General features: G+C 40.7%; 4 protein-coding genes across 6 annotated transcripts; 2 read left to right on the top strand and 2 right to left on the bottom strand.

Moving 5' to 3' along the window:
- Positions 1 to 841: 841 nt before the first annotated feature.
- Positions 842 to 3,138, top strand: LOC128443033 (CMRF35-like molecule 3). Its single transcript, XM_053425726.1, has 4 exons — positions 842 to 958; positions 1,069 to 1,434; positions 2,045 to 2,093; positions 2,231 to 3,138. Exons 1-4 carry the CDS (start codon positions 886 to 888, stop codon positions 2,382 to 2,384), a joined length of 642 nt encoding a protein of 213 aa, XP_053281701.1. The 5' UTR covers positions 842 to 885; the 3' UTR covers positions 2,385 to 3,138.
- Positions 3,139 to 4,113: 975 nt separating this feature from the next.
- LOC128443036 (cell division control protein 42 homolog) lies at positions 4,114 to 8,899 on the top strand. Of its 2 annotated transcripts, none has more exons than XM_053425731.1 (6): positions 4,114 to 4,229; positions 4,798 to 4,940; positions 5,026 to 5,098; positions 5,193 to 5,302; positions 6,353 to 6,550; positions 7,423 to 8,899. In XM_053425731.1, exons 2-6 carry the CDS (start codon positions 4,836 to 4,838, stop codon positions 7,510 to 7,512), a joined length of 576 nt encoding a protein of 191 aa, XP_053281706.1. In that variant the 5' UTR covers positions 4,114 to 4,229; positions 4,798 to 4,835; the 3' UTR covers positions 7,513 to 8,899. The 2 variants fall into 2 exon arrangements, with proteins under 2 accessions (XP_053281706.1, XP_053281707.1); XM_053425732.1 differs by lacking the exon at positions 7,423 to 8,899 and adding an exon at positions 6,746 to 7,316.
- LOC128443030 (F-box only protein 6) lies at positions 8,103 to 12,349 on the bottom strand. Of its 2 annotated transcripts, none has more exons than XM_053425722.1 (6): positions 11,821 to 12,349; positions 11,049 to 11,301; positions 10,839 to 10,953; positions 10,662 to 10,757; positions 9,916 to 10,051; positions 8,103 to 9,821 (listed from the first exon to the last, which is right to left on the bottom strand). In XM_053425722.1, exons 1-6 carry the CDS (start codon positions 11,899 to 11,901, stop codon positions 9,678 to 9,680), a joined length of 825 nt encoding a protein of 274 aa, XP_053281697.1. In that variant the 5' UTR covers positions 11,902 to 12,349; the 3' UTR covers positions 8,103 to 9,677. The 2 variants fall into 2 exon arrangements, with proteins under 2 accessions (XP_053281697.1, XP_053281698.1); XM_053425723.1 differs by having other exon boundaries at positions 11,049 to 11,298; positions 11,821 to 12,348.
- Positions 12,350 to 13,460: 1,111 nt separating this feature from the next.
- Positions 13,461 to 21,430, bottom strand: dnajc11a (DnaJ (Hsp40) homolog, subfamily C, member 11a). The gene is made up of 16 exons (XM_053425684.1): positions 21,303 to 21,430; positions 19,941 to 20,070; positions 19,736 to 19,809; positions 18,800 to 18,901; positions 18,542 to 18,670; positions 18,331 to 18,453; positions 18,082 to 18,155; positions 17,806 to 17,995; positions 17,632 to 17,717; positions 17,351 to 17,467; positions 16,765 to 16,920; positions 16,564 to 16,633; positions 16,254 to 16,311; positions 14,497 to 14,639; positions 14,240 to 14,369; positions 13,461 to 13,920 (listed from the first exon to the last, which is right to left on the bottom strand). Exons 1-16 carry the CDS (start codon positions 21,372 to 21,374, stop codon positions 13,895 to 13,897), a joined length of 1,680 nt encoding a protein of 559 aa, XP_053281659.1. The 5' UTR covers positions 21,375 to 21,430; the 3' UTR covers positions 13,461 to 13,894.
- Between the last annotated feature and the right edge of the window lie 571 nt (positions 21,431 to 22,001).

Below are 22,001 nucleotides of genomic sequence, written 5' to 3'. Positions count from 1 at the left end.
TGCGTTCAACTGCGACGTATCTGATAGTTATTTTGTCATATTCCCTGAGATATTTGTGAAAATGCTGGGGTGGGGGGGGGGGGGGGAGTCCTGTTTTACAATGTTGTAGTGTTTCTTATCCCATCCTTCTATCAAGTTCTGTAGTTGTCATGTCATCCAGCTGTCAAACAACAAACAAACCAACAGACAGGAGGTCATACGTCCACTTAAAATCCTCCTCTGATAAGTCCTGTAATAAAGAAAGTTGCTGATGGGAAATAATGATTAATAAAGATCAAGATGATGAAGAAAACAACGAAATTACAACATAATACATTAAATTTATGAAATATTTAAACCTATATGATTTCCACTCAAGGGAGCTGCACCTCAGAAATCCCCCAAATAAACCCCCAGCGTGAATTTAATATTGACATGAAATAGCTAAATCTATGAAAATACATCTGAAAGCTTAATCCTTTATTACAACCCTGGCATCAGTTGCATCTGTTTTAAGCCACTAATGTTACAGGAAGGAAACCCTGAGGAAATTCTCAGGCAGCTGTGGTGAAGCACAGCAAACTGCGTCTGCAAACCAGATTCCAAATAATTTGTCAAAAACTGATTGGCAACAATGCAGTTGATAATCTAGAATTTTGATGTTTATTAAATCTATTATGTCTTTGGATAGTTTGGTCTTTAGTGCCACCTGCTGCTAAAGTAAACAAACTGAATCCATCACTCGCTCTGCGGCAGTAAACACAGCAGAATAAGATGCACAGGGAAAATATATAAAAGTTGCATGTCAACAATAATGCCCCAAAAAAGGCAAAACATTTTTCTCATGCTTCACTTGATTGCACAACTGTATGTGGGATATAAGAGGAAGTGGCTAAATGTTGCATTATGCATCCACTTCACGTTGTGATGTCAGTTGTCATCATGAGAATCACAGGAGGATCTGCTGGCTTCGTTGATGGTAATTAATGGAAACTTCTAAAGCTTCTACCTAACAGAGTAACATGGAAACGATTGGTTTGTTCAACTTTCTAACTGAGATCATGTGGTTCTGCTCTTTTCTTCCGGCAGCCACAGTTCTGGTTCTCATCTGGCTGACGAAGCAGACAGTGGGCTCGGGTCTGCTCTCCGCTCCAGAGGTGGTGACCGCAGCAAACGGAGGATCCGTGACGGTTGCTTGTCGGTATGATCCTTGGTACAGAGGCTACACAAAGTACTGGTGCAGAGGAGCGGTGTATATCCTGTGCAGTATAGAGGCGACAACCATGTGGGATGGAGGCAGAAGCTTCATCGCTGATGATAAGGAGGCAGGAGTCTTCAATGTTACTATGACTTCAGTCCGCTACAGGGATGAGGATGTGTACTGGTGTGTCATCCGACAACTTGGAGGAGACATCAAAACTCGAGTCCAGCTCAAAGTCTCCGACACAGTCACAGGTAATGAATGTTTCCCTCAGATGTAAAACAACACTGCTTCTTTAATAGTCTTGATTATACAACGTGAAGACAAAAACTCATATCAATAACTCTTCTCTCTTCTCCCTGCAATGCTCTCAATATCAGTCCCCAGTTAGTTGTCTTGTTTTAAAAATGGTGAATCTACAGACAATTCCATATTGTACCTACAAGTGTAGTCTAACTAATGAAAGTGACTCCCTGGTAGAAGAGATGTTGGGACCTTCCGGGTTAAACTAACTAACTAACTAACTGACTAACTAACTAACTAACTATTTTTTGGTTTTATGTAAACCCTAACCAAAAAAGCTTTTTTAATTAGTTTGCCGCCCCTTATTCTGATGATTTGTGTGTACTGCTGTATTGTCTTGATCTTTGTATTTGTTACTTTTTGAGCGGAAATCACAATTGAAATGTATGAAATGTTTTTTTGTCATGTTAACAGCCCAATTTATGAGATTTAGTCAAAAAAGTGATTCTCACCCCAGGTAATGGTGAAAAGAACAGTAGATTATAGTAGTTATTTAATATACACATCATTTGACAGGTTCATTTGTGTACAACTTTTAGCTCAAATGTATTTTCTCCACAGAGGTGACACCCACCGACGCCACGATGGCACTGAATCATGATGAAATAGGGTGAGATGAGTCTCCAGGAGGAATATATTGCACTGTGAAAGTAAAATTAATTAAATTAAAAAGTAATACAAACAGTATTGTTCCGCATACATGAAAAGTAACAGGTTCTAATCCCAGTTAATTTCTTTGTTAACTAGTTGGTGGGCGACTCTACGCTGGATCCTCTTTATTTTAATGTTGGGCTGTTTGATATCAACTCACATCGCTGTGTGGCGGATACAAACTGCGAAGAAGAAGAACATGTCGGCAACAACAACTTCACCATCACAAGTCACTTCAATAAACAATTGAATGAAAGTCAGGCAGCACCATATTTCTAATCATGGGTGAATTATAACCGTGTAAGGCCACAGAACCATTCCTCCAGCAGACTCTCTATCAGGGTGTGAATTAAACTGAAAAATAAACCAAGTGAAAATTTGGCTTCCAGCTTCTCTTTTCTTGTATTTAAATGATTAAAACCTCATTAATTTCAGTGGCGCGCAAAAGATGGGTTCAACTTTTGAATATAGCACCTCTGGAAAACTGAGGCTCCTGACTATCATTAAATGCGTATGCAGATCTTATATGGATGGGCATAAAGGCCTGTTCTTCTCAAATTTAACTACCAGGTCTGAGGTTTTTTTACTGAATCTGTGAGTGTTGTACTTGTGCTGCAAACAAAGACGCAGAATACAGAACCCTCATGAATTAATCAAAGGCCCAACTCATGTGAAGTGCTGCTTTTAAAACAATAAAAAGACAGGGGCAATTAATGGCTCATTCTTAAAACACACAGTGATTTTTACGTACAATTAAAAGCTTATAATGTTCAAATTCCCGAAAAACTTTGCATATTACTCTTAAAGAAAGGTAGGGATGACTTTAATTATTTAAACTACACTATGAGCTGTTGGGTCTGTAATATGTAATAATTAAGGGCCAACTGTTCAATTTGTATTCTTCAATTACACAGGAAGAAAATGGTTAACACAACTTTCCCCAAACCTCTGATTTGCTTCCAGCACTAAACCATGTATGGAAATAAAGACATCAGTTGCTGTAATTTGTTTCTCCTTTTTTCTAAAACTATAAATGATTACTCCCTAAATGTTACAGTTTCCTTTCCCTCCAGTATAACTTACATTTAAATACCAATAGGAAACAGAAGGTATTTGATTAGGTCTGTGCCTTGTTCATACAGTTAGAGGTTCAGTGTGTAAGATATAAGAGATAAGAGATCTTTGACAGAAACTGAATCTAAAATAATCCTGGTGATGTTTTCTATAGTGTGTTTCATCCGAATTGTACCAATGGTTGTTTTCTTTACCCAAGAATGGGACGTTTATATTTAAATGTTATATTTACATTAGTGGTTCCTCCAAACGGAGGCCGCCATGTTTTTTTACAGTAGCCTAGACTAGACAAAAAAAATACCTTTTGAGTTTTTATGACAACTGAAGCTACCACAGGTTGTCTTTCCTGTTTGGAAGGAGAGCTGCAACATGCGACCTCACCACTAGATGTCACTAAATTCTACACACTGCACCTTTAATGACACTGTAAGTTTGGGGCTCATTATGAATTGTTACCCAGTTGTTCTATGTTTTTCTTTTCTCTCAGACAGCTAAACTCAGCTAAACTGAAATCAATGGATTTCTCATATTTTGTCTTCCTCTCAATTAAATATATACATCTTTTTGGAGGATATTCACAAACTGTGGCTGAGCTCAGATTCAGATGAGGATGGAGGATGTGAGGGATCGAGGGGGTGACGTCACCCCTTCTGCAGCCTCCGCTTCTGTCAAGCCGAACAACATAAAGACCGGACGTTGCCTGTCAAAGCAAAATCCTAAAAAGGAAACAAGTGAAAACTCCTCTAGAGATAATTCATATTCCTGCATATAGAGTAAAAAAAAGTCAAGATAAACAACGGTAGCATCTTCACATCTTCGTACAACTAATGTTACGGTGCTAATCATGTGCTAAATGTAGCGTCACATATTTGAGTGTTTTACTTTGAAAGGGGTTTCCCGGTGTCATTGTCCCTGACTTGACGGTGCCAGTGGAAGTGAGTAAACCAAGTTGCGGGTCGCTGGTGCCAACGCCCGGCGAAACAGAGCTAACACCGGCGAGAGGACCCACGGAGAGACGCAGGTAGGCACCGCAGACATTTCCCCACCTCCGCGGGTTCGGTTAGACGGCAATCATCCGCCCTGACCCTGGGTTCTCCCTCTTGTTAGCGGGAACCCGTTCGTTTTTACGAGCCAGCGTTAGCCGTACCCGTTTTGCTAACTCGCTGACTAGCTAGCGGTGCCCGGTGATTACTGCGCTAGCTTAGCATGCTAAGCGAAACACAAACATCTTCTCGTTTTTCAGTCAGCATTGTGTGGTTGTTTAAGTAGATATTGTCGTTTTATTATATGTCCGCCATTATCAGGGTTTCACACGCTAAAGTTAGCAGTGTTACCTCAAGCTAGTGTGAACCGTTAGCCAGCGTTAGCCTCCAGAGAGTGTTGGTAATGGGGTGTGACACTTTATTAGTTAATGCCAGGAAAACGCTTCCCCACCTCATCCGGTCACATCGCCTAATCAAAGCTCCCATTGACTCATATCAACCTGGACTGGTTTCAGGGACGGTGCATTTATCTTTATTATACATTTTGAATGGTTGTTGTTATTCCTCCTCCCCCTCCTCCTCCTCCTCCCCCCTCCTCCTCTGCAGCCGACGAGTTCGCTAGCTGATCCAGAACAAGCACAGAGATGCAGACTATCAAGTGTGTGGTGGTGGGTGATGGAGCAGTGGGTAAAACCTGCCTGCTGATTTCCTACACCACCAACAAATTCCCCTCGGAGTATGTCCCCACAGTAAGTCGGTGTGGGGGTGTTTTCACAGACTGGTTTGGGCTGGCTGTCGTAATCCTGAAAGCTGTTTCTTTCGTTTTCATCGTAGGTGTTTGACAACTATGCTGTAACTGTGATGATCGGGGGAGAACCATACACCCTCGGTTTATTTGATACAGCAGGTCAGTTTGTTTATTCCCTCTTAATTGAGTTCAAATCCATTTTTGAGTCTGGCCCTGTGGTAAATGAACTTGTTGTGTTGTTGTCTCTCCACAGGTCAGGAGGATTATGACAGGTTACGACCACTAAGTTACCCACAGACAGATGTCTTCTTAGTCTGCTTCTCATCCGTGTCCCCTTCCTCGTTTGAGAACGTTAAAGAAAAGGTGAGTGCGAGTTGTGTATTTGATGTCGGTGTGAATCAACCCCTTTCTCTCCTTCCTTCCATCTTCATTCCATAGTGCTCTGCTCTGTGATTAAGTGACTGGAGAATTACCCTATGAAGCTGTGTTTACCTTAAATGTTTTCTCTGGTTACTGGTGTTAGGTTTAAAAAGGTTGTAAATGTTCCTATATCGATCTTTATAACTGTTTATATGCCCTAAACTTGACAGCAAAGGACCAAAATTGAATTAGATCGATATTAAAAAACTTTTTTATCCCTTGAGGGGAGCAAAGTGTGGTCCCCCGTGTCAAATAACAACACACACACACTTCAGTTAGGCCCCAGCAGGCAACACTTGACAAGACACAAGACACAAGACAGACTGCCATAATAGAAGTAACACTAACACAGTGATTTATACTGTAAGGGGACATAAATGCTCAGACACACAATCAAATTCAGGGGTCGGTATCTCGCTGCAAGTCATGTCTTCAATTTCCCAACTAGCAGGGGATCTGACTACGTACAAGAGACCAGTATAGATATAATATAAAGCATTGTCAGAATTCAAATGAATGATATCAGAAGGTCGGTTTCCTGTGTTCTCCAGTCCGCCTGTCAACGTGTCCTTGGGCGAGACACTGAACCCCAAATTGCCCCTGAGGGCTGTGCCAGCACTGTGTGAAAGGAATGTGTGATAGAGACACGCTATATATAGAAGCGCTGTGTGAATGGGTGAATGTGACTCACTTTGAGTGATAGTTAAAACTAGAAAAGGCCTTTTCATAAATGCAGTCCATTCATCTACTATAATTACACAACGTTTGAGTTAGTGATGTAACCGGGTCACTGCCGTCTATCCTGTGGTCATGATTGGGGGCACGCCAGCTCATACATGTACAGGTTTACAACTGATAACAAATACATGAAGTGAGTAAAGTTGATAAAGTCAATTTGCCTTTTTTCTATATTCCCAAATCCCATAAACCCCTCTGTCACTTTTCAGTGCATGTCATCCAACATCCAGAGTAACTTTTTTGTTTTTTCTCCAGTGGGTTCCTGAAATCACTCACCACTGTCCCAAGACCCCGTTCCTGTTGGTAGGCACTCAGATCGACCTGCGCGACGACCCCTCCACAGTGGAGAAGTTAGCCAAGAACAAACAGAAGCCAATCACCCCCGAGACAGCAGAAAAGCTGGCCCGTGACCTTAAGGCAGTCAAATACGTTGAGTGCTCGGCCCTAACACAGGTAAGACCCCCCCCCCCCCGTTAAAGCAACACTTAAAAAAATAAAAGCTGGTCTGGCAAGCATGTGTCTTGATGTCAGTTTCCTAACAAGGGTGGAAATGCTTTGTCTTGTCTCTTGCTAACAGCCTTCAGCTTCAAACTCCGTCTAACTCTCTGTTGTGTGCCTGTCTTTCTCCTTCTCTTCCTCTCTCCGTAGCGGGGACTGAAGAACGTATTTGATGAGGCAATCCTAGCCGCTTTAGAGCCCCCTGAAACTCAGAGAAAGAGAAAATGCTGTTTGTTCTGATGTCTTCTTGCTTCTTGCCTCTCGATCGTCTGCTGCTTACTCATTGTAAAGATATGTCTGTTACTGAAATTACCACACTGCTCTTTTAAACTTACAAACTCTGTGCCCGTTAACTTAACTCCTTCTGATCATCTGTGCTTTATTTCCTTTTTCCGACTTGACCTAATCCCAATAATCAATGCTGCCTAATATGTCAAAAGTGCCAATCTTGAGTTCTTTCTGTTTTCAGTCTGTGTAACTGGACATGACTGAGTTTTGGTTTTGGTATAGTTTTGGTTTCAAGCCCTTCAGCATCAGCATCAGTTGTACCCTAAAAAGTATTTAAGCTAAATTCTGTCTTAAGACAGTATTAACCTTTTTTTTTTTTTTTTACTGCAGCATAAAAAAAATAATTCCCATGGGCTTTTGTCTTTACACAGACAACTTGATCATGAGGAGAGTCTTGTTAATGTTATTTGAATAAAGGAACATTTTGATCGTCCTACTGCATTCCTCCTCAGCTTTCTTTTTGCAGTGAGTTCCCTGAAGATGTTGATTTGTATTTGGAGCACGGCTCTGTTTTGAATATGAATATCTTGTTTCCACAGAAAGGGTTAAAGAATGTGTTTGATGAGGCAATACTGGCGGCCCTGGAGCCCCCCGAACCTAAGAAAAGACATAAATGTGTTCTGCTCTAAGTTGCATCGCTGCCTGCTCCACACCACTTCCCCGTATCTAGGTTAACAGTCCTGAAGAGGTTTTTCCTGCACAAGCACATTCCAAGATGAGTTGAGAGATCATGAAATATTTTTCCTCTGTCTGACTTATCCTACAAACAGTCAATGTGCTGAACATGATTTTAAGATTGATGACTTTACCCCACTTGCATAATGTGAACACTGAATACGTGAAGTATATCAGCAAACTGTAGATAACAGTTCAATAATAGATCACTTTGACCACATTAGAGTTGATTTTGACACGAGTGGAAGAACTGACTGTTGTAATGATGGTATTGTGGTGGATCTAACTGTTGTATCAAGTGGCCTATGGAACACAAATATAAGCTTATAATGATGGGTTAGTGAGAAGCTCAAGTTCTGTATTAGTGCAACTTTCATCTGATACTTTTTTTTCCTAAAGTGAATCATTTGCACTGCATCTTCAATCCTGGTATATGCGACTGCAGTTTTCTTTCATCACTGATTGGGTATGTAGCATTATAGATTCACTTACAGCCATGGAACTCAAATATTTAGTTTTTCAGATTGTTTTTTTTAAGAACTGACACAATTTCAAAGAGTTAGCAGGAGTCGCTGTGTTTCACACAACGTCTGTAAACACAGTCTCCTGGAAGATCTATGAACCAGCTGACGTAATCTGACATTTCTAGGGTATGCTCCACTGTAGCTCTAGTTTTCCCAAAGAAAACCAGATCAAATTGACTCCTGACGGAGCAGAGATCCACAGAGGCTGAGAAACAAGTCATCATTGAGCCTGAGTCTCAAACGATGGGAACATTCCAATCAGAAATCATCTGTCACAAACAGTCACCATCAATTTGAGTAACTACTTGAGCACAAGTTTTGTAAGGTATGCGAGAACGTGATGTTTATGCCCTTATATAACAAACCTTTGAGCGTTACAGCTCATAACCGGAGGCTAATTTATTTTGTTAAGGGAACAAACTCGCTGCTACGCTGCAACAGCATCATTAAGATGGCAACAACACATTGTGACACGTCTTATAAAATGCTACCCATGGTTTGACATCCTGTGAAGATGACTGAACTAATACTATTTGCATTTCTTTTACTTCACCCTTGCCCTAGATGTTGGGCTTGAATTTGATTTGTAAATAGAGTGAGAATATACTTATTGACTGAATGAAACATGTGCATTGTTGATAACGAGATTTGAAGAAGCTGACGTGACCCTGAAATCCAATTAACCAGGAACATGACAAGTTTCTTGGACGGATATGATTTTTATTCAATTTGACATCAAAGTTGTACTGTATCTTATCTTGCCTGTGATAAAACATCACAATGAACCAGTATTATGAATAAACTTAACTTCAAATAATTGATGTGTTCTGTCGTCAATACATGAAGTTTGTGTACTTGTAACAGTTTTCCACAGGTGACGGAGGGACGTGATGTATAAAAATACAAATTTGATATACATCCAGTTCTGAGCCAAAAAAATATTTTATATTAGGAATATTACACATCACAACTGACACGTTAGGAGTGCAAAGAATATTTTCATTATGGCTGCTGGGCCAAGGAAGTGCGACGGTGTTAAACCATAACAGACAGAATCACATGAGATCTTCCAACTTTGTCTTCATATAACTACAGATATCATCACAGCACATTTCAATGAGGACGACTGAGAAGCAAACCGAAATGAAAGTTAGTTTGGAGAGAGCCTGACCTTCAAAGCTGAGTCACTATCGGCTACATGGCTTCCTGTCCCTAACGAGTTCTAAAACCACATGGTACTCAAAACACCAACGGCTGTTCAGGGGTTAGGTTATCTAGTGAAATGTGGATTGTGAACCTGACCTGTTCTCAGGGATAATAATGGCTCTTCTGCTGAAACTGAAACAACTTTGAGTTGCTCAGCCTCTACTTCAAAATGGCTTAACTACTTCAGATATACGGTTATATCACTTTTTTATATTTTTTATCGTCATACACTGTATGTTTTCATAAGGTGCAGCACGAGGAGGTTTTGTTATTGCATTTTAACCGTACATATTAAATCCTTTAATATGTAAAAGGACCACAGATTGTGTAAGGCGGAATACATGAATATATGTGCAATTTCAGGCAACAGATTAAATCCATAAGAGCTACTAGTCCACTGCTGGACTTATCTCCACACAGCTGTTGGTAACACGGATTCCATACCACCCTGCCCAGAACTGTGTGTCTTTCCCACCATGGGTGAAACGAATGTATCTCACACCAGGTCCATAGCTCTGGAAAACATGGGTCATCTGAAAAACAAACAATCAGTGAGTCTAGATTTGTCCCCGAGCTTTGAAAAACCTCATCTGAACCTAATTGGGCCAATTAAAGCGTTGGACGTACCCGGTACCACTTCTGTTCGTTCCACTGCTCGAAGAGAACCGTCTCCGGAGCGAACGTGTGGAGCGGCTGCTTCTTTTGATTCAGCAACTCGACACAGATGTCGTACTCACTGCCACAGTCAAATCGTGGAGCATACCTGAGGGAATACAGACGCACCAGCGTGAGCACCCACGGTAGATCATGAGTCAACAATCAGCTTTAACTATGGGCCTGTTTTTTCAGCACTGTTCACTGGGACACACACTCCTTTGTTTTGATTATGCTGTTTTTCTTTATTCCATCCATCCACCATCTAGACAAGAGCCAGTCCCAGCAGATATTGGGCGAGGTACACACAACTCTTTTGCATCCAAACAGGCTAAATTATCATATTTACCTCTGTTCTTTATCTTGTAATAGAAATGGTTGAGGTGGTAGCAGCGTTAGCGAAACAATGTCCTAGTCAATGGGATTTACACGAGTTTCATTGACTACTGAGTTAAATGGTTATTTAATTTAACCATAGTCAAAGTTAAATGTGGAACTAGTTTAATACAGATAAATATTTTTTGCAAAACCACTCTGAAAGTCAGGACTTCAATTGTTTGAATAAAGGTAGCACATATTCTCGTGTGCAATGACTCTAATGAATATAGACACGCTGTGTAGATGATGTGATTTATAATAACAGAAAGAATTGGATTATGTTTGAGACTGACTCAATTCGCCATTGATTCAACAATTACATCGATGTGTAGTGTTCTCACCAGTCCGATATTCTGATGTCTGGCTGGAAGTGATCCATAAACGATGAGTTGTAGCCTTCCCTCTCCAGATCAATCAGCTGGGCCTTCTTGCACATTCTGCAGATAGCAGAGGTTTGTCTCAGTCACCACGTTTTCCTTTATCTCCCCTGGTGCATCTCTCCTGGTCTGAATACTCACCCGTAAGAAGTCACAAAGTTTTTCTGGACTGTGTCATCAGGATGTCGCACCATGACTCCCTCTATTTTCCACTTATCGCCACCGTTCTCCACTATCTGCCAACCCTGCATTTTATCTGTAAACACACAGAATAGGATTGTGTTTTGAAAGGGCTGATTTCTTGCTCAACGTAAAACAAAGTGTTGGAAGTTATTGTTTGTGTCTTCTTACGTTCTCCTCTTGGATTCTTGAGGAGATTCCTCCTCTTCTTGCACAAGAAGTAGAACAACCTCCAGTCGTTGGGTATTTTGGAAGGATCACTGGGGCGATATCCTTCTCTCCTACATCTCTCTCTCCACAAGGATTCACTGTCGGCCACTTCCTTCCACTGATGGCACACCAGCCGACAAATACTCACCACCTCCTTGTAAGGGAGGTTCAATAGGATCTCCTCCAGGATCTCCAGAGGAACAGCGGACAGCTGCTTGAGAACAAATGGGACACACAGGGCTTATCTGTGGGCTGATGCAATCCAGACTTGTCTCAATAATAAACCTTTGGACTCATTATTTACCCTTCGACTCTTAGAGCTCATGTTATTGTCTCTTATTTTTTGCTTTTGCAGAATTTGGAATTATTCTTCTGATTATCTGTGTATGTACCACAGTTCCAATATTTTTCTCGTCGAATAAATAAAAGAATGAGACATTAAACCCCAAATGCAACTTGTGCATAGTTACAGAATAGCTAAGATATTATTAGAAATTAATTAAAAGTATCACTGTTGCAGCATTTTAATTATCAGAACCTCTCACGAGTAGTTTTTTATCTGTTCTTCTTCAAATCTGTCAAACCTATATATTATGACTTTTGGTACATTCCTAGGATATTCATATTTAAACACATTTGAAACCGTCAGATATCAAAGTGTGTCTCCAAACGGTCTCTGGAATGAAAGTGAACCCGTCCACATGCTGCAGTCACATGGAGGTGTCTCACTCACGTCTTCATTGGAAGAGGAACCGGACTGTGTCTCCGTCTTCAGCCGACGCGGGGCGGACTCGAAGCTTTGACCTGAACCCATGTCGGCCGCTGTCCTCTTCCTCCTCCTCCTCCTCCCTCTCCCTACGCCGGGGACAGACGTCTTTAGAACCAGTCTATGGGACAGAAGCGTCCCCCTCGCTCAGCCTCCGACGATCAAATACCTCGAACCACTTTCGGTTTGTCAGAGCAGCCGCAGAGATACGAACACGTATCTTCGGTTGTTTATATTCGTCGACACAACGCGGAAGTGCAGCTCCCGGACGGAGACGTGTCGCGAGACGCGGCTGCAACGCAACAATCTACCGAGCTCTAACCGGCTGGTTCGGTTCCTTCAGCACCGACAGGTCCTCTCGTGTTCATCTGGGGAAACAGACCGCGGGTGAAGGGTTCGATTCCCATAGTGAGACACCATGTTGTCACTTCACCACTTCTTCCGTTTTGCACCTCGGGACAGCCCGGGAGGAGCGGGGCCGAAGCGCGGGCGGAGCTAGACGCTCAGCTGACGCAGTAAACACACGACAGCCGACTCAAGTTGTAAAGTAACGCATCTTACTAAAGTAATGTGATTCCAACTGCTACTTCAGATCAACAATCAATCATTATATAATATAATATAATATAGTAATAATAAAATATATCACATTATACAATGTAATTAACTTAATATATCACATATTTACCATATAACAATGTATTATAATATAACCTAATATAATTATTATACTATATATAATATATATATACTTTATATTATAACATAATGCAATGTTAACTACCATGATGAAATGTAATATAAATTAATAGAATATATTTACTATATAACATAATATAACATAATACAATGATTATATTCTATATAATATATAAGAAATATAATATAACATAATGCAATGGTATATAACTTGACATAACATAATGCAATATAATATGATATAACTTATAATATAATAAAGAAAAACAAAGATGACTGAAAGGTACATTTAAGCTAAATAAATCTGACTTGACTAATGATTAGACAGAAAGTGAGATTGATTCAATAATGTGCCTCTAAAAATAAATAATCTAATGACTAATTAACATCAAGGAGCACAGAGGATAATAAACCTGATAAACGTAGTTTGACTTGATAAAGGAATCCTCAGTGTCTTCACATGATGCATTTCCAGGATGTTGTTTGTGTCTGTGCTTTAACATGATCCACTAATGATTCTTTAAAAAAAAAAGCAGCGTTTAATTTTTCCCTGGAAGTAAAACAATCTTTGGTCTCGTTGTGCTTCCAGTTAATCAGCTTATTTCTAATTATAGCGCATTTACAAGCAAGTGAAGAAAGAGAAGATTCATGAAAGCCTCAAACCTGATATTAAAGAAATTTTAAAAACAGCTGTCGAAAGGGAGAAGACCCACAGACTTCACTGAGGTTAACTGTCATGTAAAATGCATGTTTCCATATTTTTCCTTTGCCCAGCCCATTTATATAATTGGCCAAATTCACATATTTCAGTTGTTTCCCCTTTACATAAGAAAATTATTTAAATCTAACCAAAACAAGTGATCAAAGATATTTCCTCTTATGAAATCATACCAAATTGTCAAACAACATTAGAGAGACTTCTTTTTTAATAATATGGCAAATACACAGAGGTGCATTCATGTCTTCAATCACATAGGCACTGCAGTCTATGTACAATACAGTACATAGAACTCGATCATAAATTACAAGCGATACCAAAAATAAATGGATACCAGGGAGGCTGTGAGCCCTGAGAAGTGGGATGGTAGCCATTGATTTTGGAGTCACATTAGAATTTCAGGCAGGCCACAACCCCGTCTGTGGATACTGACTTAGGATCAGCCCAGTCTGTGACGCTCATACTCCGCTCTGCTTATTTAAATGAATATAAAGACAAAAAAGGTAAATGAACAATTTCTGAGTAACGGCGACTTAAACCAATGTCGCATCTAGAACACGTTTATCCAGCTTCCCTTTTCCACAGCCCAGAGTTGAGTCTTTTTGGTCAGCGGAGGAGCTCCTCCTATGTGTCGGCGTCGATCCTGTGAGCTGTGAAGGGGAAAAACAAGCAGTAGAGGAAACATATTACGCCGGTGGCAGAAAGTAAATCTCAGTGGATTTCAGGAGAAGGCAGAGATAAAATGTTCTGGGATGTGTTGCATCAAATACGTCTACAAAGGAAAATCCCCCTGCTGCAAGAAACATCTAGAACACGGGCCGGGGAGAAAGTTCAACATAACATATAAACGATCTATGAAATCATTAACCTGCCCTGAAACGCACCAAATATCACAGCAGTAGGAGCAAGAAGACAACACGTCCCCACACAAGGCAGCCACTGTGCTGTACAGGAGATAAAGGGACTCACATTGCTTTGGTATCCTGAGTGGCTCCGAGTCTCCTGACAGGACTTGATGCATGACTCCACGGAACTGATACAGCACCTTTAGGCTCTTCTCCTCCCCCACACAGGGGTCGTAGAAGCCAGGGAGTCCAGACTGGAGAAGAAAAAACATCACATCACTAAATCATCGTACAGCAAGTTGAGGAGATAAATCTGTTACACATCATACTGACAAATCTGCTTCGGTTTTGGAAAATCTTGCCCCGGATCAATGTTCTCACCTTTGTGGCCTCGGTGAGGATGAGTTTGGAGTCCTTCACCAGACACTGCAGGGGCACGGTCACGTCAATGACCTTTGCCCTCTCGTGTCTTCTACTGTTGTCTGTCACAAACTTGCCGTACCAGGCGTTGAGGATGATGAGACCTGATTGAGGAGGAAGCATAGAGAATCTTTGACCATCCTCACACCACTATATATTATTGTATATAACATTATATCTGTACAGGAGAATAGTGCCTGTCTAAAGTCCACAGATACTCCCTTCTCTCTCTAAGCAGTACCCACGGTGAGGTTACAGATAAAGGACCAACCAACAGTTTATTGTAGTGTCTACGTTAAGCAACTTTCATATCTAACTCAACTTCAACTCTTTTGTGTATTTAATCAGTTGCCAGACGTAAGGACTCCAGGTGATTTAGGAACTCAAACTTTAGGCTTAACTATCCAATAGGATTGTGAACACCTACATGTAACATAGAGAGTGTCAGCAATTCTAGCCTTTCATGGATGTGCTGTTAGAATGGGTGACAGAAATAGAGGGAGATATACTGGGATAGTGTGGGAGACATGGTCCGACTTGGTGCATCCTTGATGCATCAAGTCTAAATTAAAACCTTCTGCATAGGACATCAGCTGCTGCCTGAGTTCTCCTTTCACCAGCTTCCCGAAAACTTCCATAACATAGAAGATAGTTTTAATCAACAGGGAATTTCATGTATTAACTTCCTTTTTTTTTTACTTGGACTTAAAATGCTAATTAATCACTAACAGATAAAACAGAGCCTGATTTTTGGATGAACTGATATCAAGTCCACACATTGATCAGAGAACAGTTTTAACCAAGTGTAGACACAGTTTATAAAAAAAAAACAGTGGAATTTGAGACTTTTGTAAGTACATAAAACAAAAAGTCAGAACAATTAATTTTAATTGCAAGCTGCATTAACGATTACCACGATGACTATTTCACATCAGTACTTCTATCTTAGTGAGGACGCTCATTAACATTATACATTTACTAGCCCACGTACCCTAACCATCAAAACGAAATGCCTTACCCTAACCTCATTCTAACCTAGTTCTAACCCTAACCCTTAAACCAAGTCTTAACCCTCAAACAATTGAGAACCGGCCACAATGTCCTCACTCCTTAAGGTCTATGCTCAAAATGGTCCTCACAAATATAGAAGTATAAGTAAATGCACACTCAGAGCTATTAATTGTTAATCTAAAAGTGTTAAGTCTAGGGGACCTATGATGACACTAAAATCAAAGCAACCTCTACTGTCACAGGTGTCATACGCCAAATTATCCCTTTCCAAACTCCCCCAGGGTGAAAATTATACTGTCTGCTGAGAGGCAACTAAAACGCCCCGATAACCAGCAGTCGGAAAATGGATCATTAAAAAAATCCACTGAGATCTATTAGTCTATCAACTGTTTTAATCCTGATTAAAAATCTGCCCATATCTCCACAAAAATCCACCTGAATTTTATCAGTGTTCACAAAGCACGTCTGCTGTGGACAGAGCATTGAAATCTGGTCAAACATGACTCAGCGGGGAAATAAAACAAAAAGGAAACTTCCTCTGCTAGCGATGGGAAAGGAGTCAGTTGCCAATAACCTTATTACCTGTGTTTAAAAAAAAAAACTGCATATACCCGTTAATGTTGGTTTTAAAGAAATATAAGAGAATCCAACTGTTTCATAACCTGCTGTTAATTATAAGCTCATCCTTTAAATACGACTGATCTTACCCATTCTGGACTCCTCAGTTTCAATTATCCTGCGCACAGACTCCTGCATGAGCAAGACCTTAGGAGATGAGAAAGTGACAGAGAGGGAGACAAACACAATCAGATTTCATGTGGATCATATGGATTAAACAAATGAAATTCAATGAGACTTTGCATTTGATCTAATTCTGTCTCAGCCCCTTCGTCTGAATGTTCTGGGATTTATAATGTTTCTTGAAAGTCAACATCAAATACCTGCATCTCTAATCCAACACTAAAGCACAATCTAGGATAATCACCAGAGCTGCAATTCAGCCTGTAAAACACTCACTGCTCCTTCTGCCTCCTGTTTTTTTCTGGCGATATTAGAGGCCGAGCTCTCCCGGTGCTTCTCCAAGTCTCTGTTGAGTTCGAAGATAAATGGAGATATAAAAATGAACTCGTAAAAATCCAGCCATAATAATACATGCGGTGCTACTTCCAATAACATTTCTTGCATGAATCAACCGACTTAAAAATGAAGGTTTCTTACTCCTCCTTCTGGGCCCGCACGTAGGGCCGAATAACAAGCCGCTGGATGGCGAGGTAGAAAACCAATGGTCCAACTGTGGCGTAAAATACAGCACTCGGCAGGAGCTGGTCAGTCAGGTGAATCGGGAAGAAGTACGTCTGGCTGGCTCTGTTTAGCCTGCGGGCAGAGAGCTGGTTTCAGTATTTATAATCCAACCGGCTGCTGAAATTGGTAACTCTGTGTAATGCTGGGAATTTTTTGGGGAAATAATCATCAGGCAAGATCACACATATAAAAAAAATATAAAATTTTTGTATTGTCTCAGCTACGTAGAGCTATCTGCTTTAAACTGAAAATTCCTTCAATTGAAAATACACACTCTCAGATAGACAGTGAACTGAAGAGCATTTATCTTGAGATAGCCTGGATATACACATCATTATAAACATCATATCAGAGCACTAGATAGCATCTGAATGGGTCCAATCCTGTGTGTACATCCTCAAAAATGGATGACACAACTTGTCTCTGAATGGCTTATTATCGTGTGTCTTAATTCTCATGGGCTACACCAAACAGGAAAATGGGAGCAAAGAGCCACGCTTACTTGATCTTGAGGGAGACACCTTGAGGCACTCCCACGCTGACGGTGGCCCCCAGGACGCTGTGTCGACTGATCTTCCTCTCAATACCGTACTCCACCACGGTGCCGAAGAAACCTGATCTGCAACACAAAGACGTGGCGGCTGCCTCTTATCCTGCACTCAACACTGGAATTGGTTTTCTCACCGGAACGCACAACTCACTATAACAGATTCACCAAAACATATATATCATTATGAACTACATTGTGGTCTTGATATTGCACAATACACGATGACAGCATACTTTACGGAGCCCTTAATCTTCGTCTGATCGTCATCTTGGAACTTGTACTGGTAGCTCATCATCATAAAGGTTTGAGGAATGCCAATCTGCAGAGACAAAGAGTAAATGTTCAGACACAACCCTGACAAGCGTGTGTTGATTTAATGGAGTTAAATAGAACTGCTGGCTGCTAACCTGCACTGCGAGGGTGAAATGGCTGCTCTTGGTGTCCCTGACGATGCTGGTGTTCATAGAGGACTGGATCCCCCATCGCCACTGCAGGTAGCCCATAGTGTTCTTATCTAGGTGACGGGCCAGAACCGTGGTGACCCCGGGACGCACGCCTCGAGATGAAAACTGCAGGCCGCACTGAGCCGTCACAAAGCTGAGAGAAAAGAGGACAAAAAATAATGCTTCATGATGTGGTTAAAAAAAAATACACAACTTTTGTCTGGCACTTCAAAAACCCACCATCGAGGTGTTAAGTTTCGGAATATCTTCATCCCTAAGAGAGGTCCGTGGGTGTCTCCAGCACCTAACTCTACCTGCGTCACACAAAGGAGAAATGTTTAAATTGTCAGTGCATGTTGTACCACACAGGCAGACAGATGCTTTGTGAAGAGGAGGACACAGGGAGTGTGACACAAAATCTGTCCCAGTTTGCCATCGTATGAAATTACAAATGGAGCACGTGTGGTGCCCAGGGAGAATGCAGCGTACCTCTCCCCAGCCCTTAGCCGAGGTGACTCTTCTCAAGGCCAAGTTAATGTTGCCACCTCCATTTCCATTGTGGGTCGACAGGGAGCCGGACAAAACGGCTGTGTCTTTTGTAGTGAGAGGAGCCTGAAGGAGGACATGTAAAACGTTCAGCTTTACCATGAAACACACATGGTTAACATCACTTAAAGACCTGTGAGGATTCTCTCATCACCTCTATGGATTGTGATATGTGCATCTTGTTGATTTCCACGTGTGGGACTCCCCCTCCGGCCTCATCATCATAGTCCTCCTCATATCTGTCAAAGAGGTCGGTGGCATCGATACCCACACTAATCGTTCCCTGTGAATAATAAGTGCAGGAATGAATACCAAGTTAATTAACAATGCACGTAATATGGACAAGACTCTAAATTACTTTTTTTTTCTACGTTCAGTTAAGTATGAGGCTTGTTATCTTCCCGGAACATACCTTTGGGTTGGTCCTTTGCTGAAGTCTTCTCTCTTCTCTCTCTATCTGAAGACGCTCATACTCTTCTCGGATCTCTGCAGGGGTTCTTTTCCTCTCCACCACCTGGGGCAAGAAGATATGATTTGAATGCAAAGCGAAAATGAGGATTGGCTGCTTCAGAGGTTGCAGATAAAAAGTTAGAGTAAGAGTAATTTCACAGGTATTTCATGCTCCAGAATGTTCTCCCTGTGTAAATATATATATAAAGTATAATATTTTGTTCTCTTGAACATTAAGGGCTTTGGACGAGGCAAAACACTGACTATTCCATGGAGGTTTGAGGAAGCGATGTCATGTAGGGACAGGGAATTCGTGAGGTAGGAATACAGGCTCCAAGTTAAGAGACATTTTGTAAAAACATAGTGAGCATCAACCAAAAACTTAAAATCACATTTTTATGCTCCATGTCGTCAACATAGTCCAAAGTCACATGACTATCAAACGTTTCAAAACTGAAATTTATAGATTTCTGCCAAGAGCATTCCAATTTACAAAGATCTGTCTACACTAAAAATTATTGACAATGTAAATACCCTTGACCACCACAAGGTATATCTTGTGGTGGTCACTAATATAAGATTACTATTGCCACCTCTTATTTATTCATCACATTTGTATCATAAGCTTTTTGATTGATGATAATTACACCTATGAATGGAGTTCTCTGACTGTTTTGTCTTTGCTGCTGTAATCTCTTTTTGACAAGGGATCTATCACAGGACACATTTGAAAGAGCCATTAAAATGCAGCTTCTGAACAATGCAGCCCCTGAATTGAGACACAGCTATTACATATTTTGAGCCTAATAAATGGTGGACTATCACCACAATAGCCTTTGTTTTACAAGCGGTAGCTAGTTAGTTAATTATCAGCAACTACAGTCAGAAATGGACTTACCTCCCATCCTTCAACATCGAGTCCTCGCTTGCCATAGATATCATAGATAGCCCGTGACTGTGGATCACGGAGCACTAGAAACCGAGAAAAAACATTAATATCCACAAATAATACAGTTCAGGTCTCTAAATACTTTAATTAAGATCACAACATTAGTTTCATGTGTTGCTGCATCTGCATGATGTCTCCAAAAACCGTTGCTCACCTTCATAAGCTTCATGTACGAGGTTAAACAGCTGTTCTGCTTGGACTTTTAGCTCAGGGTCCCGGTGTTTGTCTGGATGATAGAGCATGCATAACCGCCTGTACGCTGCCTTCAGTTCATCCTGTGTAGCCTGAAGCCAAATATTGAAAAAGTGTGAGAGAGAAACCTTGCAGGGAAACTTAAAAACAAACAAACACAGGAGTAACCAAAAACACAGCATGGTGTTGCTACAGGTGAACTCAGGCACTCAGACACTAGCAACTTAGTTTACGGATCACGTAGCACATCAATAAGAAACTCCACCAGCTCTGCTTTAACACCCTGCAGGGTTTAGAGGACGTGTGACGAACAATCTAGATAGAGAGATGCAGATGTTGCTTTGACTTGATAGGTTATAAATTAGTTAGGGTGAAACAGACTACAGTGCAAAAGTCTTTTACCAAACCTGAAAAAAAATATATATATATTTTTTTAATCACAGGCATAGAAACCCTCACATATTTTGTGTTTTTCTGCATTTATGAAAAAGTGAGGGTACCCTTGACTGATTTACATATCCTGTTGTTTTTGTGGAGAAGGAAATACAATCATTGCAAAACATTAACCTAAATTTTTAAGTGCTAATTAAATAAAAACCGGTGCTTCTTTATATTTCTCAAACTAACTAAGCACTGGTTAATTAGGGTACCTGGGTTATTGCACATCTCACAATTCACGACAAATGAATGAATTAAAACAAGTGTGTAAAAGTGTGAAGAATGTGCATATGTTGTTTATTTACTTCAAGTTGGGAGGACTAAACTTTTTTTTCCTAGTACTGTTGAATGAAAGTATCATTTAGCTTCACTTCAGACTTGTAATAATTGTCGTATAAACTTCACAAGTTAGTTCAACTTTAGTCAGCGTGCAGCACATCGTATCCCGGATTTGAGCAAACTTCTAAAAAGGAAATTAACATAACTTATTTCTCATGTGAGAGTTAGATGTCACGTCACAGCACATGGTGACGGTATAATCTGTTTGCACGGTGAAATCTTTCAGGACAGTAGCAGCAGCAGCGTGTCCCGAGTTCGGGCGAAATCACACAGAAACTGAAACTGACAGTCAGTGGGTTAGCATTAGCTGCTAACTACAGCCGGACTGAGGTCGCAGCCGATCAGTCAGTTGTCTGGTTGCCTCGCAAAGTACCGACCGAGGAGTCACAGCACACAAACCAATGTCGAGGGTCACAAGCTAGCCACCTAGCTGCCATTAAGTCAGATCACACGAGCCGCGGATCGGCGGGAGCCGGCGAAAGTTCCCGGAGTCTGAGCTCAAAGCTCCCGCACACACATGTGCTCAGATCCCAGCGTGTTACTGTACCTCTCTCCGGACGTTAAGCAAAGAGTAAAAATCATCACTGTCGATCTCATCCTCGTCCAAGGAAGACGCCATGTTTACACCCGGTCATTTCTTCTTCGTGTGATTTACGTCACCCCACACACTTGGCCGCGCCCTGTGTCGCCCCCGTGCGTCAGGGCTGAATTACAACACCCAGACTGTGTTTACGTTCTTTATTGTGCGTGTCTTTTTTATGTGAAACTTTTAATGATCAAAACTTTTATTTTCACCGTTAACGATGTTACAAGAAATTGTACGTACACACTAATATCGTGTATAAATATAAAAATAAATATTGAAGTGATGTTTTTATATTGAAGCCATACAACAGTTTTATTTAATTAATTAAATGTTTCCTAAATTTTAATTTGTGTTTGTTTGTTTATTTTTTTAAAAACAACATTTCTATGTTACTTAATTTTCAGGTTTTAGGTAAAAAAATAATTAAGTATTGTATGAATTATATGTCAATAAATTAATTTAGCTTATTTACCTGAATCAAGATTCAACTAAATTTATGGTCACTCCAAAACAGTGGTAACATGGGAGGGAACGAAACGAAGTACTGAGGTTCCAGCAAGCAGCGTAGAAATAGAACCCTAGAATCTAAAAAACTAAGCAGAAGCAGCAAATAAATCAATACAATGACATAAAACCATAACACAAAGGGATATATTATCC

This window comes from Pleuronectes platessa, chromosome 6 (assembly GCF_947347685.1).
Source record: "Pleuronectes platessa chromosome 6, fPlePla1.1, whole genome shotgun sequence".
NCBI classification, from domain to species: Eukaryota; Metazoa; Chordata; class Actinopteri; order Pleuronectiformes; family Pleuronectidae; genus Pleuronectes; species Pleuronectes platessa.
Note: the sequence above shows the minus strand (reverse complement) of the source record. Positions and strands in the feature narration are given on the sequence as shown.

Bases quoted from the DNA above. Each gene is read 5' to 3' on its own strand.
- LOC128443033 (XM_053425726.1), top strand. From the start codon at position 886: ATGCATCCACTTCACGTTGTGATGTCAGTTGTCATCATGAGAATCACA. The intron at 1,435-2,044 runs GTAATGAATGTT...TTTTCTCCACAG, and splicing joins AGTCTCCGACACAGTCACAG to AGGTGACACCCACCGACGCC. The intron at 2,094-2,230 runs GTGAGATGAGTC...TTTGTTAACTAG, and splicing joins CTGAATCATGATGAAATAGG to TTGGTGGGCGACTCTACGCT.
- dnajc11a (XM_053425684.1), bottom strand. From the start codon at position 21,374: ATGGCGTCTTCCTTGGACGAGGATGAGATCGACAGTGATGATTTTTAC. The intron at 19,810-19,940 runs GTGAGCAACGGT...CTCGGTTTCTAG, and splicing joins CGTACATGAAGCTTATGAAG to TGCTCCGTGATCCACAGTCA. The intron at 16,312-16,563 runs GTGAGTGTTTTA...TCATCTCCTAAG, and splicing joins AACAGGAGGCAGAAGGAGCA to GTCTTGCTCATGCAGGAGTC.
- LOC128443030 (XM_053425722.1), bottom strand. From the start codon at position 11,901: ATGGGTTCAGGTCAAAGCTTCGAGTCCGCCCCGCGTCGGCTGAAGACG. The intron at 11,302-11,820 runs GTGAGTGAGACA...TTTGTTCTCAAG, and splicing joins GTTCCTCTTCCAATGAAGAC to CAGCTGTCCGCTGTTCCTCT. The intron at 10,954-11,048 runs GTAAGAAGACAC...GTGTGTTTACAG, and splicing joins CAAGAATCCAAGAGGAGAAC to ATAAAATGCAGGGTTGGCAG.
- LOC128443036 (XM_053425731.1), top strand. From the start codon at position 4,836: ATGCAGACTATCAAGTGTGTGGTGGTGGGTGATGGAGCAGTGGGTAAA. The intron at 4,941-5,025 runs GTAAGTCGGTGT...TTTTCATCGTAG, and splicing joins CCTCGGAGTATGTCCCCACA to GTGTTTGACAACTATGCTGT. The intron at 5,303-6,352 runs GTGAGTGCGAGT...TTTTTTCTCCAG, and splicing joins TTGAGAACGTTAAAGAAAAG to TGGGTTCCTGAAATCACTCA.